The following is a 12,391-nucleotide window of genomic DNA, read 5'->3' as shown; positions in this document are numbered from 1 at the left end:
AGAAGACTTCACAGTGTGAGTCTATTCATGGCCCAGTATGTTCAGTCTCATCTACCCTTCCCCCAGATCAACCCTGCTGCCCCGAAATAACACAGAAGCACAGTACGAAGGAGGTCAGTTTGTCCTGCCCTACAGGTAAATAAACAAGAGTGGTCTATATAAAGCTAATTGGAAATATTATTGGGTAACCATTCATGGCAAATCCTCGAATACTGTCATGCTCCTTTGCATGGTCCTTTCTGCTTAGTCTGTGCATCTGATAGCACTATTCACTAGTTTGTTAGCGTGTGGTACACTAACAAACAGTATTGGAGAGGCCATTAAAGGGTAGGGTAACAAAAACATGTGAAAACTTCCACTGGGAAAATGAAAAAAACACTTGACCTAATATTCTCATGACTGACATGGTAAATTAATTTGCTAATGACTTCTGGGTGGCCAGGGCAGAAATTTCCTCTTGCCATATTCTACCTCTGCCTTTCAGCGTTTCCTGTTAGCTGTGTCTGTCCCTCTAGGACCTGCCCTGTAGCTCCTGTCCTTTCTGATCGACTCCATCCCACTGTATGTCTGCATCCTAAATAGTAACACTCAGTGCCACCACTTTGCTATTTTTGTACCTTGGTAGTTTTCCTTAACAGTAAGGTTAAGGAACAATTCCCCAAAACCCTCTTGAAGTTATGTAATTTTCAAATTTTGCAATCAATAGCTACTTCATAAAGCAAAAAACTGCATATGCATTGCCCATGTTCAAACTTAGCTTGTTAACACCGTGTGGCTTCAGTGGGGTGTCCTGTGGCTACAGATGTGCCAGTTTCTTAAAGTTTGGCCCTTCATGGAAGACTTTGCTCCACCGATCGTCTACCCTTTCTCTGCAGGTAGAATACAGTACCTATGCTGCAAGAATGAGAGGGCCTCCTGGGCCCCTTTTCTTCTCTTACATCATGGTTTCTGGAAAACCTACAGCAGTGTTGAGGCAGCTTCATTTCTATGCAACTGATGCCACAAGGTACTGGTGAGTGGGCAGGCCATAGAGTGAATGGTCATAGATGATGGTGCCCCTTGTCACTGAAGGGGCAAAGGCTAGACACTCTACTTGTCATTTTTGCCAGCCTGGAGCTTGGACCCAGCTAAACCAAAGGTTATTGTGAATGGGGGGGGGTACTCATTTTGATGAAAATCACCACTGAGCAATAATCCCTCACTACAGCCAATAATCACAGTGCTACATCTCGTGTCAAATTGGCAGCAGAAATCTGCTTCTGCTGGAGGGAACAGTTACAGAAATAACATGCAAGCTTAGCATTTCTTTTTATAATCAGGAATTCTTGAAAATTGTTGCTTCACCAGAGGGTTTACAGCTGGTCGAGCTACATAAATGTACTAAAAAAACCTGTTGACGATAAGATTTAGAATTGCAATAACATTGCAATAACATTTGCTGCTGGGAGAAGGACAAAAAACAAAGGAGCTCTAACATTTGCTTTGATTCAGAAGTACTTTCTCTCTGGGGGCCACTTACCTCTAACAATACACTATTGATCATGGGGTTAAGGACCTCAGCCTTCTTGTCACTCTGTGGAATCAAAAGTATGAAATTGACAGATTAGGTGCTCATACTGCAAGGCTGGCCACATAGAGTGTAACACGCTGGCTCTGCTGAGGGATCTCTTAGAGAGGAAGAGGAGGAGAAGTGGAATGCTTACTACAGACTAGGCTTTGTCTGGTGTTACACTATATGGTCTCATTTAATTTCTACAGAAATCTTAGGGGGTAGTTAGATATCATGATAACTCTAAATTAAAGAGAAGAAAATAGGGTTCAGGAAGGTCAGATAACTTGTTTGAGTTCCCACAGCTAGCAATTTCAGACCTTTTAAACTATTTAAAGTTTGTAGCAAGTCTAAGATTAGGGTGAAGGGAGTGAGGATAAGTTGTACAAGTGTGGAGTTGGATCCTGTCTTTACTTAAAATTTTGATATTTTGTTGATAGTTTTTTTTGCATTTTAATTTTTTTAAAATATTGCCTTAAAATATCTATCTAGATTACTGGGTTTTTTTCTTTTTCTTTTTTGTGCTCCTTTCAATTTTACAGGTGAGTTAAATCCCTCACTTGTCTAACCTAGTCCAAGCCCTGGTTTAGTCTTTTTTTCTTTCTTCTTTTAAATGTAAACAGGGATACTTGGTTATAGGGAATCTTCTAGAAGAGCAGCAAATTTAAAACATTCTTAAGTATAACTTGCAAACAGGTCTACAGATCCAAATTTGAAAAACACGAATATATGTAAAGCGTGGAGCACAGAACCTGGTATAAAGTAGGTGCTTAAAAAGTGAAAGCGGCCGGGCGCTGTGGCTCACGCCTGTAATCCTAGCACTCTGGGAGGCCGAGGCGGGCGGATTGCTCAAGGTCAGGAGTTCAAAACCAGCCTGAGCGAGACCCCGTCTCTACCATAAAAAAATAGAAAGAAATTAATTGGCCAACTAATATATATATAAAAAAAAAATCAGCCGGGCATGGTGGCTTGTGCCTGTAGTCCCAGCTACTCGGGAGGCTGAGGCAGGAAGATAGCTTGAGCCCAGGAGTTTGAGGTTGCTGTGAGCTAGGCTGACGCCACGGCACTCACTCTAGCCTAGGCAAGAAAGCGAGACTCTGTCTCAAAAAAAAAAAAAAGTGAAAGCTAGTGTTAGTATTATTACCCTTATTGATGGTATTGGCCTATCAATCAAGAGTCTTCTCTATCTAAAAATGTTCGATCTACTCTTAGGCCATAAATGATGAAAGAGATTGGAGAGAGAGGGCAATCTTATTTGGTTGGTTTCTTTTACTTTACCTGGAAGAGTTTACTGTAAGCAAAAATGTGTAAATTAAAAATATCTTCCCAGAGCAGCGCACTTTTATTGGCATTACTCTACCAATAAAAGGGTGAAGTAACATCTTAATGGGGAAACCATAATGGAGTCTTGGGAAAAAACTCCTTAAAATCTGAGACATTTTAGTAAGTGACCACAAAATCCATTATAGTATTTGCTTTGATGTTTATTTGATTATCAATAAACCTCTAAAATATAATCAAAATGAGGGCAATAAAATGACATTGGTTTTCAGAATCAATGAGATGTGCAAGCAATTTAAATGGGGTCTGGAGAGTAACACACACTCATTAACTTCAAGTTATGAATAATGGCTGTTTTAGAGAACAGAAACAATGACGATGTGAATGATTCATCACAGCCCAACACCAGAGGCACTGTTGTAGTGAGATGGCATTTCAGTAAACTCTAATTTAAAGTCAGCTTTCTCTTCTTCAAAATGATAACCATGTGTTCTTATTTTGTGCATGTAAACATTTGTACACATGTGTATATACGTACACGTATATATATAAGTTCAAGTACACACTATCTGCCAGAGTCTTGCTACGTAAGTTGTGGACTGTGGTTTCGAACTCCTGACCTCGAGCAATCTGCCCGCCTCGGCCTCCCAGAGTGCTAGGATTACAGGCGTGAGCCACCGCGCCCGGCCAAGTTGTGGACTGTGGATCTGGAACATTGTCGTCACCTGAGAACTTATTAGAAATGCCAAATCTCAGTCCTCATCCCAGACCTATTGAGTAAGAATCTGCATACCAAGATCTCCAGGTGATTTGCTTGCACATTAAGGTTTGAGAAGCACTGTGCTGGAATATGACATGTTAAAAGGAATGGAAAGCAATACCATGAATATTATGCACTAATGTAGATAAATGTTTAACATCAAACACACACAAATACACACACACAGACACACGTGCAGACACACACACCCTCAACCCCAGACAACCATAGAGACCCAGACATTTGGCTGTCTGTCTGATGTACCTGACAGGCAGCCAACTGCAAGCTGGGAAATCAATTGAGAGGCCGGGATGGATCAATTCACCCCTCTGGGCCTCAGTTTCTTCATCTTGTAAACTATGACCAGAGTGACAAGAAGGTACAATAGAGTCTTGGGAACCCGGGACCTCTCTGCAAATCTAGCATTTACACCAAAGTCTGTGGGCATCAGGTAACTTAGACAACACTGGACACACAAGTGCATTTATCCAGACCACCATGTATCGGTGAGCGCCGCCTCCCCCGGCACTCTGCTTGTACACAGTGAAGCTCTATTGCTGAGGGCTCAACACTAGACAGCTGTGAAAGCGGCTGCTTCACAAAATGGGAGAAGCAAACCAGATTTCATGACAGCAGACTAGGTGGTATGTACCTTACCCCTTACTAACTAAGTCACTTACAGAAGAGTGGGGGACAGACCTCTTTTGGGGTGACAGCCAGGCCCATGATCATTTCTCACTTCTTCTGAGAACAGCTCTTGGCCTGAGGAGGGGAAGGGGTGTACCTCAGCAGCCAGGTAGCTCTGCAAGATGTGACCCTGTCCCTGGTTGCAACTGAGGGATACCAAGGTGGACATCTGACCCATGCTGATGAGCTTTTCAAACCTCCTTACCCAGGAGCCAGGAATTTGAACGGAGCGACACATGGGGCTGGAAGCTGCCACCACTGAGTCACCCTGACAGCAACACTTGAGACAGAGGTGCGTGAGCCGTGGTGCTGGGTCCCCACAGCTGCTCACGCTCCTCCTCTGCTTCATGAAGCTCCTTTTCTCTTTACATTATTTGGGACTTGTTTCTGTTGCTTCCTGTTATGGGTTGAACTGTGGTCCACTCAATTAGATATACTAAGTCCTAACCTCCAGGAGCACAGACTGTGACCTTACCTGGAGCTAGGGCTGCTGCAGGTGCAGTACGTTAGGATGAGGTCCTGTTGGCCAGGCCCCAACCCAGCAGGACCGGTGTGCTTGTAAGAAAAGGAAGTTTGGACACACACAGGGAAGGAAGTGAGGAAGAGACACGGAGGCAATCTGGAGTTCTGCAGCCACAGCCAAGGAATGCTGGGGCCACCACAGCAGGAAGAAGCAAGGAGAGAGGACACAGAGGCTCGGAGGGAGTGTGGCCCTGCCAACACCTTGATTTCGGACATCTAGTTTCCAGAACTCTGAGAGAATAAATCTTTGCTGTTTAAGCCACACAATTAGTGGTACTTTGTTACGGCAGCCCTAGGAAATGAATACACTCACAACCAAAACATCCCGCTAACTAAAATAGGAAGTAAACCTGCTGTTTCTCATGGAAAGAATCATCAGAACTTGCATTGAGGGCTTTAAAAGAAAAAAGTAGTAAGGTCAAAGGGAATACTTTCCACTTGTCTTTTCTGGCACCACTAAGCTGATTTTTAAAGAAAACAGCTGGAAGCCACACCTCCAAATGAATGCTGAACCTTTCAAAGTTGTTACCCTGAGAATAGAAACACTTAAGCCAATCAGTGACATTGTCTTTCCATTAAAGTTGAAGTGTGACAATAAAACCAAGAAACTTCTTGTATGGCTTATAAAATAGGCTCTGAGAACAACAATGAATGAAAATATTCAAAATTCACTATTTTAATAAAGATTCCTGAATTATATACATCACAGATACAGCTATCTATCTGTACTGGAAGGAACCTTCATCTGACACTTAAAGAAAAAAGGAAAGAAAATGAGGCCCATGGAGGCTTGAACCCCCTACGGCGTGCTGCGGAGGCCGGCCAGGCCCCAGGCAGAGGGGCCTGTACTGCCTGCAGGTGCCCGTCTGATTTCAGCTCGCATCGCTGTGCAGCTTCCGTAGCACCTTTAAAGAAGGCGCTACATCTTCCACGTTTCCTCAAAACCCTTGCAGATCTACTTCCCTTAAAAAAGGTGAAAAAAAATCAATATTGTAATCTTACCCCAACAGTGGTTAAAGAATTCATAAACTTCTTTGATAAGGAGGCCACTTCATTGCACATTGCAGTAGTTAATCTGAAATAAGAAAGAAGAGGTTTGGGGGTTTTCAATTAGGTAAATAATTTAGCTGTTTGACAATTACTGATACTAATACAGTCTTATGTTTAAAAGAACAGCAGACTCTCTTTAAGATGCTATTATACAGAAATGGGCAATCAGACAGTTTTCCTCAATAATCTTCTATGATTCACAATCGTGGTTTAATCTAATCCTGGTTTTCTCTCTATGCTTAATTAGAGAATAATCATCTAACTCACTTGACCTCATTTTGGAATCAAAATGAAGTGCAGGAAAATGCCAGGCTGGAGCTCCACACATACAGAGGCACGAACTCTTGCCAGGTGGCTTCTCTCCAGCTTCCTGGTCATTTTAAAATAATAATGAACATTTATTGAGGCACTATGTTCAGTACTTTCATTTTTAATACTCATAGTGACCTTATGGGTTATATGATCAATAAATACATCAATAAATACATGTAGATGAAAAACTGACATTGAAGGCTGAGTACCTGCTCAGGACATGCAGTGGTGAGCAGTAGAGCCAAACTCAGGTGTCTCTTGTTACTTTCATTATGTCTTTATTGATATGCCTCAAAATAGAGATCTTATAGAATATGTTTTTATAAATTATATCAAAATTCCAAGTTTATTCTAGCACTGCATTTCTAAGACTACGCCAAGAAAATAATGCAAGATGGACACACCTATTTAACCAAAACAATATTTATCCTAATATTATGGATGACAAAAACTGAAAACAATCTAATAACCTAATACTGTAGGTACTGTCTGATATTTTTCTAACAATTAGTATATATAACTTTTATAAAAAGTGATTAAAATGCTATTAGAAAAAACAATAACCCCAAGTTAAGAATCTTAATTATTAGAAGATACAGTAAAGTCAGTAGAGGTTAAGTTTTGTTTTGATAAGTAGGGGCCTATCTAACCTACGTACTTAGGTTTGATGAGCTATATCCATCCATCAAAACTTGTCTGCAGAAAGGGTTGAGAGCAAGGCCAGGGTAGCCGAGGGACATTCTGTCTGTGCTCTCTGGCAGGTGAGTGTGGCGGCACCTACTGTACAGACCAATCAAGGGCTTAGTGCAGCTTGGTAAGGTTGGGAGGGAAAGGAGCTAAGAGTAAGGTCCTCATATCCTACCCTTTCCTACTCTATCCTATCCTATCTACACTCAGGGACTTCTGAAGTCCAGCCTTCCCCTTTCAAATCAGTACTGCCAAGATAAAATAGTGCCTAGATATTGTCCTCAATATTTTAAACTTTTCCTATTTTTCCCTTTCCTCTTCCTTCTATATGTTAAGGTGAGTACGTATTCTTTCTAGGAATATTAAGGGAGGTATTATGTGGTTCTTATATTTGATTTTTATATGCTTAGATATGAAAATCTAGATAAAATTACCAATCTTTACAAGTGAGGAAAAATGCTACCAGTACAAAGACACTAACACTGACCTTTCCAAAGGTCCTTCCACTAAAAACTTACTCCCCAACCTACAATGCCAAATGTGGTAGTAAGCAAAGACTAGTTAGCTAGCAAAGTGAATGAGTGTGCTGAGAGATGTATGTGTGTGTGTATGTCCCCATATATGTTCAGAGGGCTCTGATTTTGGCTCCTGTGTCTGTATAATAGCAACAGGGTACTTGGACCTGTGCTAATTTTCTATATTATAATATATAGTCACGTATATAAAAGTTAAGAACTTATTCTTAACTCCATACCAACTATTTTCATGTATATTCCCTAGATCTCATATACATATATGTTACATACATACACATTTTTATGTCACTCAATAAATTATAACTAGCTACTCTTATTGAAGAGCATATTGAATGACCCACACAAGCACACGGGGGCAGTCTGCAGCGAGCTGCTCACATCAGCGACCATCACTACCAGGGTTCAGACGCAGGGCTGGTGTCAGTCCCTAGGGACAAGGCAGTGTGTCTGTCTCTGCAGAGCTAGCTGACAAGCTGTGCCAGTGTTCCCTTTCTATTCATGTGGTATGTTGGAAATGTAATTATCCTCAAAAGTCTGTACTTCCAAGCCTTTGATTTATTAAAATAAATACTTTTGGGGGTCTTCACTTTAATCTCTTCATAAATAATTCCTAGTTAATTCTTCTTCTTCTTGTTAACATAATGCATTTCTTATTTCTTAAGATGACCATGGAACAATGGAAGACTTGACATCTGAATCTTTAGTGGCCTCGGGTATTTGTGTGTGAGTGTGGATCTGAATGGCACATAAATATATGAGATTGGAAAATTAAGAATTACATGTAACATTTATCAGAAATAAAATAACATTTATTTACTTTATCAGAACTTTTGCTTGGTCCTGAGCTGGTTTTTCCTCTTCTTGCCCATGAAGAATCAATTCTGCCACTTTATGAAGCTGCTCAATACAGCGGGCTGTCACTTCTGCCAGACTTCCGATGGACAACACGTAGACTTCCTGAAATAAATAAATACAAAGAAGAAAACGGTCCCTGAGCAGGTGCTTTTTTTTTAAACCCTGTGATATTAAAAATGATAGAATTCTTTTTAAATAACCCAAATATAACATGGAAAAGTTTACCCAAAGATTATGGGCATGGCTAAAACTTTTCTAAGTAGAATGTTGTTATAAAATGGAAGTGCCACCAGGTCCCCAGGGATGGGCAAACCTATTCATGGCTGTGTCCCCAGTACTGAGAGCTACGCAGGGCACACAACAGACGGGCACCAAGGAAGATGTGTGGAAGGGAGGCTGAATGAATATACCTCAGTGGACATTTTTCCTCAGAGTGATCTAATTTAAAAAACTTTTATTACAGTTACAATTCAATGTAAGATGAAGTTATTGCAAACTTATTTTTTGAACACAGGCAGGGTATAAATTATGCACACATAAATTTATTAAACTACAGAATAAAAGCTGAAGCAATGAAAATATTTTTAAAAAGCTTTAATTACTTCATTAGTTATAAGGCATAAAGACATTTTATAGTAACACATTTGCATATAAGATGGAAATCTACCCTAAAGATAAATCAACTATGTTCTTAAATATCTTTTTCCCTTTAAATTATAATTGTAAAGCTATGAAAAAAAGCTATAAAATCTTCACTAAGCCACGAATTGTCTTGGCATAGAGAAATTTTAGCGTTTATCACATTCCTACTCATATTTCTATGTTATGGAACAGGGTACACATGAAAAAGAAATGGCCTCTCCTCTCTTGTAATTAGGCTGCTAATAAAATGAATATAATATTACTGTCCTGTAGGTGGACAATCTAGAATAAATTTACCTCTATTGTCTTAGTTCTCTTTTCTCCCTTTTTGTCTTCTTGAGGGTCTTTAGGTTTCTCTTCTTTTTCTTCCTTCTTCATTTCCTCCTCTGGGTCTTTTGCCACATTTACCGACACCGTGGCTTGATCCTCCTCCACCCAGGCATGAGCTTTTTTCATGGCCTGCAAAGGCCCAACAAGCAACACATTTATTGTGCAAATATGGAAACTAAGTACTGCCAACCCCCAGACTAAAATCAAGTGTCTCAAAATCTTCAAGGAAGAATCGCTGTGTCTTGAAGGGTGAAGTGGCAATTCCTCAACCCTCTTAAAAGATAATCTTAATGTTGATTTACAGTAGATATAAAGTAGGAAAAAGGAGACAGAATAGAAAGTATGGAGGGAATATAGGAGGACTGGAGGATTTTTTAAAAAGCATTTTAAAATAATGTTCAGATAAGAATAAAAATGACAGTCACATTGAAAAATCTATGGTATATTTTTCACTTTTCATGACTAACTATAAAAGAAGAACAGTATTTAAAAAAAATACAGGTTAGAAATTGAGACAGGGCCATGGCTAAAGCCACATCTGATATATCTCATGAAAGTCTTAATGTTTCATGAACCTAACAACGTATCCTGCTGGGCGGGCGAAAGCTGCCGCTGTGCGGTTCGTGGCAGGCCTCCCACCCTCGAGAGGAAGAAGGGAAGGGCTGCAGGGAAGACCAGGTGCTGCTCTGCGGCTAGTTCAGTTTCACACGAGTGCAGTTTAAGCAACCTGTGGTATTAAAAATCATGGCTGAATTAAAGCAGAAACCACCTTCCCTGTTATTTCCTCAACTTAGAAAGGGCAGACTCATCTACATTTTTACTATTATAGTTTAAGCTGTTTACTTAAGTAAAAATTGTTTCTGAGCTTATGCTGAACTTACTTCTCACTGCAAAGCTTAAATGTTGAAGTATATGTCAGAGTGCTGAATGGCAAATTAATAGTAAGAAGATATGGGGAGAGAAAACCCAAAAAAGCTGTCCTTGGTGTGTTCTTTGTTAGGGCAAACGTTTGCCCTGACAATGCAAATAAGCCCTAGAGCCTGGGAGCCGCCAAACGCCCTCTGAGTGTCGGCAGGTGCTGCCGAGACAGGAGTCAGCGACTGTCCTAGATGAGGGACTCACTCACACCACCACCCCCCTGCTTCCTCCTGCCTTTCCTCGCCCACCTTGATAAGTGAATGCTGAGATAAACGCCACTGGCCAACTCGCATAGAAGAAGGAAGGGGGAGAAAGAGAGAGAGAGAATGGAAAAACATCACACAGTTTTGTTTTGTTTTGTTTTTTTGAGACAGAGTCTCACTCTGTCACCTGGGCTAGAGTGCAGTGGCGTCAGCCTAGATCACAGCAACCTCAAACTCCTGGGCTCAGGCTATATCCTCCTGCCTCAGCCTCCCGAGTAGCTGGGACTACAGGCACATGCCACCTTGCCCAGCTAATTTTTTTTCTATTTTTAAGTTGACTAGCTAATTTTTTTCTATTTTTTTTTAGTAGAGACGGGGTCTCGCTCTTGCTCAGGCTGGTCTCGAACTCCTGACTTGGCCTCCCAGAGTGCTAGGATTACAGGCGTGAGCCACTGGCCAATCACAGAGTTTTAAGTCAGTAACGATCAGTGTCCCCTTAAGAAACTTCACGGCAAGACCTTGTACTGTCATACTGTGGTGCTATTAGGGCAGCCCAGACTGCAAGAGGCGGAAGCTTCTCAGACATGACGAAGCGCCTCTGCCCCAGGTGGGGGTGCGTGGCTAACCTGGCCAAGGTGCTCCTCTCTGCCCAATTCTGGCGTTTCTGCTTACAAGGGGGACGGGGAGGTGGAATGTGGAAAAGCCCCTTGGTGATTCTGTCCCCTCATCCACCCCCATCCTGATAACCACTGCTCTGATATAACATTCTATTTTGCCACAAAAAGGTGAGTGACTTGCTCAAGGTCACAGGCAATTAATTATTAGTAAAATTACAACTAAAATGCAGGTCTCATAGCAGTATAGCATGTTCTTTAGTATCACATTTTATTATGTTGCCTCTTCAAATCTTAACTACTGACCTCAAAATCCCTCTCCCCATTGTGCCATATGGGATTTTTCCATTTCAGGTGGGTGTCTGGAATTTTACAATTTTTTTACAAGAAATTTTACAATTTTTACAAAATTTGGTAATTTTTCCCAATCACTTTGAATCAAATGGTGCTGACCTTATTGAGTTTGTCAGGTGTGGCCGCGATATGTAATTCGAAGAGAAGCTCTGTAAGCATGCTGGCAAATTCTTCTCCCTTTTCTTCTAAGCCTGGAAATGGAAGATGACAGAAGAAAGAAGCATTATTTATCCTTCATCCTTCCGAATGTGGTGGCTTCCAGCTCTATCGCCACCGCCCGCGGCGCAGCAAAGACGGAGCAGAGCAGGAGGCCTCGAGGGACACCGGCTGCGGGCGGGAGATGGGACACCAGACACGGGACACCGGACTCGGGCGGGAGACGGGACACCAGACACGGGACACCGGACACGGGACACCGGACTCAGGCGGGAGACGGGACACCAGACAAGGGACACCAGACACGGGACACTGGACACAGGACACCGGACACGGGACACCGGACGCGGGACACTGGACACTGGACGTGGGACACGGGACGTGGGACACTGGACACCGGACGCAGGACACTGGACGCGGGACACTGGACACTGGACGCGGGACACTGGACGTGGGACACTGGACACTGGACGCGGGACACCGGACGCGGGACACTGGACGCGGGACACTGGACGTGGGACACTGGACACTGGACGCGGGACACTGGACACTGGACGCGGGACACTGGACGTGGGACACTGGACACTGGACGCGGGACACCGGACGCGGGACACTGGATGCGGGACACCGGACACGGGACACTGGACGCGGGACACTGGACGCGGGACACTGGACACGGGACACCGGACACTGGACGCGGGACACCGGACGTGGGACACCGGACACGGGGCGCCGGCTGCGGGCGGGAGGCCGGACACGGGACACGAGACACCGGACACTGGACGCGGGACACCGGACGCGGGACACTGGACGCGGGACACCGGACACGGGGCGCCGGCTGCGGGCGGGAGGCCGGACACGGGACACGGGACACCGGACACTGGACGCGGGACACCGGACGCGGGACACTGGACGCGGGACACCGGACACGGGGC

General features: G+C 43.0%; 1 protein-coding gene across 4 annotated transcripts in view; it reads right to left on the bottom strand.

Annotated features, from left to right (window-relative positions):
- Positions 1–12,391, bottom strand: part of FAM114A1 (family with sequence similarity 114 member A1) — a 130,757-nt gene that overhangs the window by 55,357 nt on the left and 63,009 nt on the right. For 2 of the 4 annotated variants that reach the window (XM_076001176.1, XM_076001177.1), the window contains exons 9-13: positions 11,400–11,491; positions 9,179–9,340; positions 8,202–8,341; positions 5,802–5,874; positions 1,520–1,573 (exon numbers count right to left, since the gene is read on the bottom strand). In XM_076001176.1, coding sequence (XP_075857291.1) covers positions 1,520–1,573; positions 5,802–5,874; positions 8,202–8,341; positions 9,179–9,340; positions 11,400–11,491 — 521 coding nt within the window. Of the gene's footprint in view, positions 1–1,519; positions 1,574–4,310; positions 4,353–5,801; positions 5,875–8,201; positions 8,342–9,178; positions 9,341–11,399; positions 11,492–12,391 lie in introns of those variants that run through there. The other 2 variants (XM_076001179.1, XM_076001178.1) reach the window with 2 other exon arrangements.

Source organism: Microcebus murinus, chromosome 3 (genome assembly GCF_040939455.1).
Source record: "Microcebus murinus isolate Inina chromosome 3, M.murinus_Inina_mat1.0, whole genome shotgun sequence".
NCBI lineage: Eukaryota > Metazoa > Chordata > Mammalia > Primates > Cheirogaleidae > Microcebus > Microcebus murinus.
This window is presented reverse-complemented; position numbering and strand designations above follow the sequence as displayed.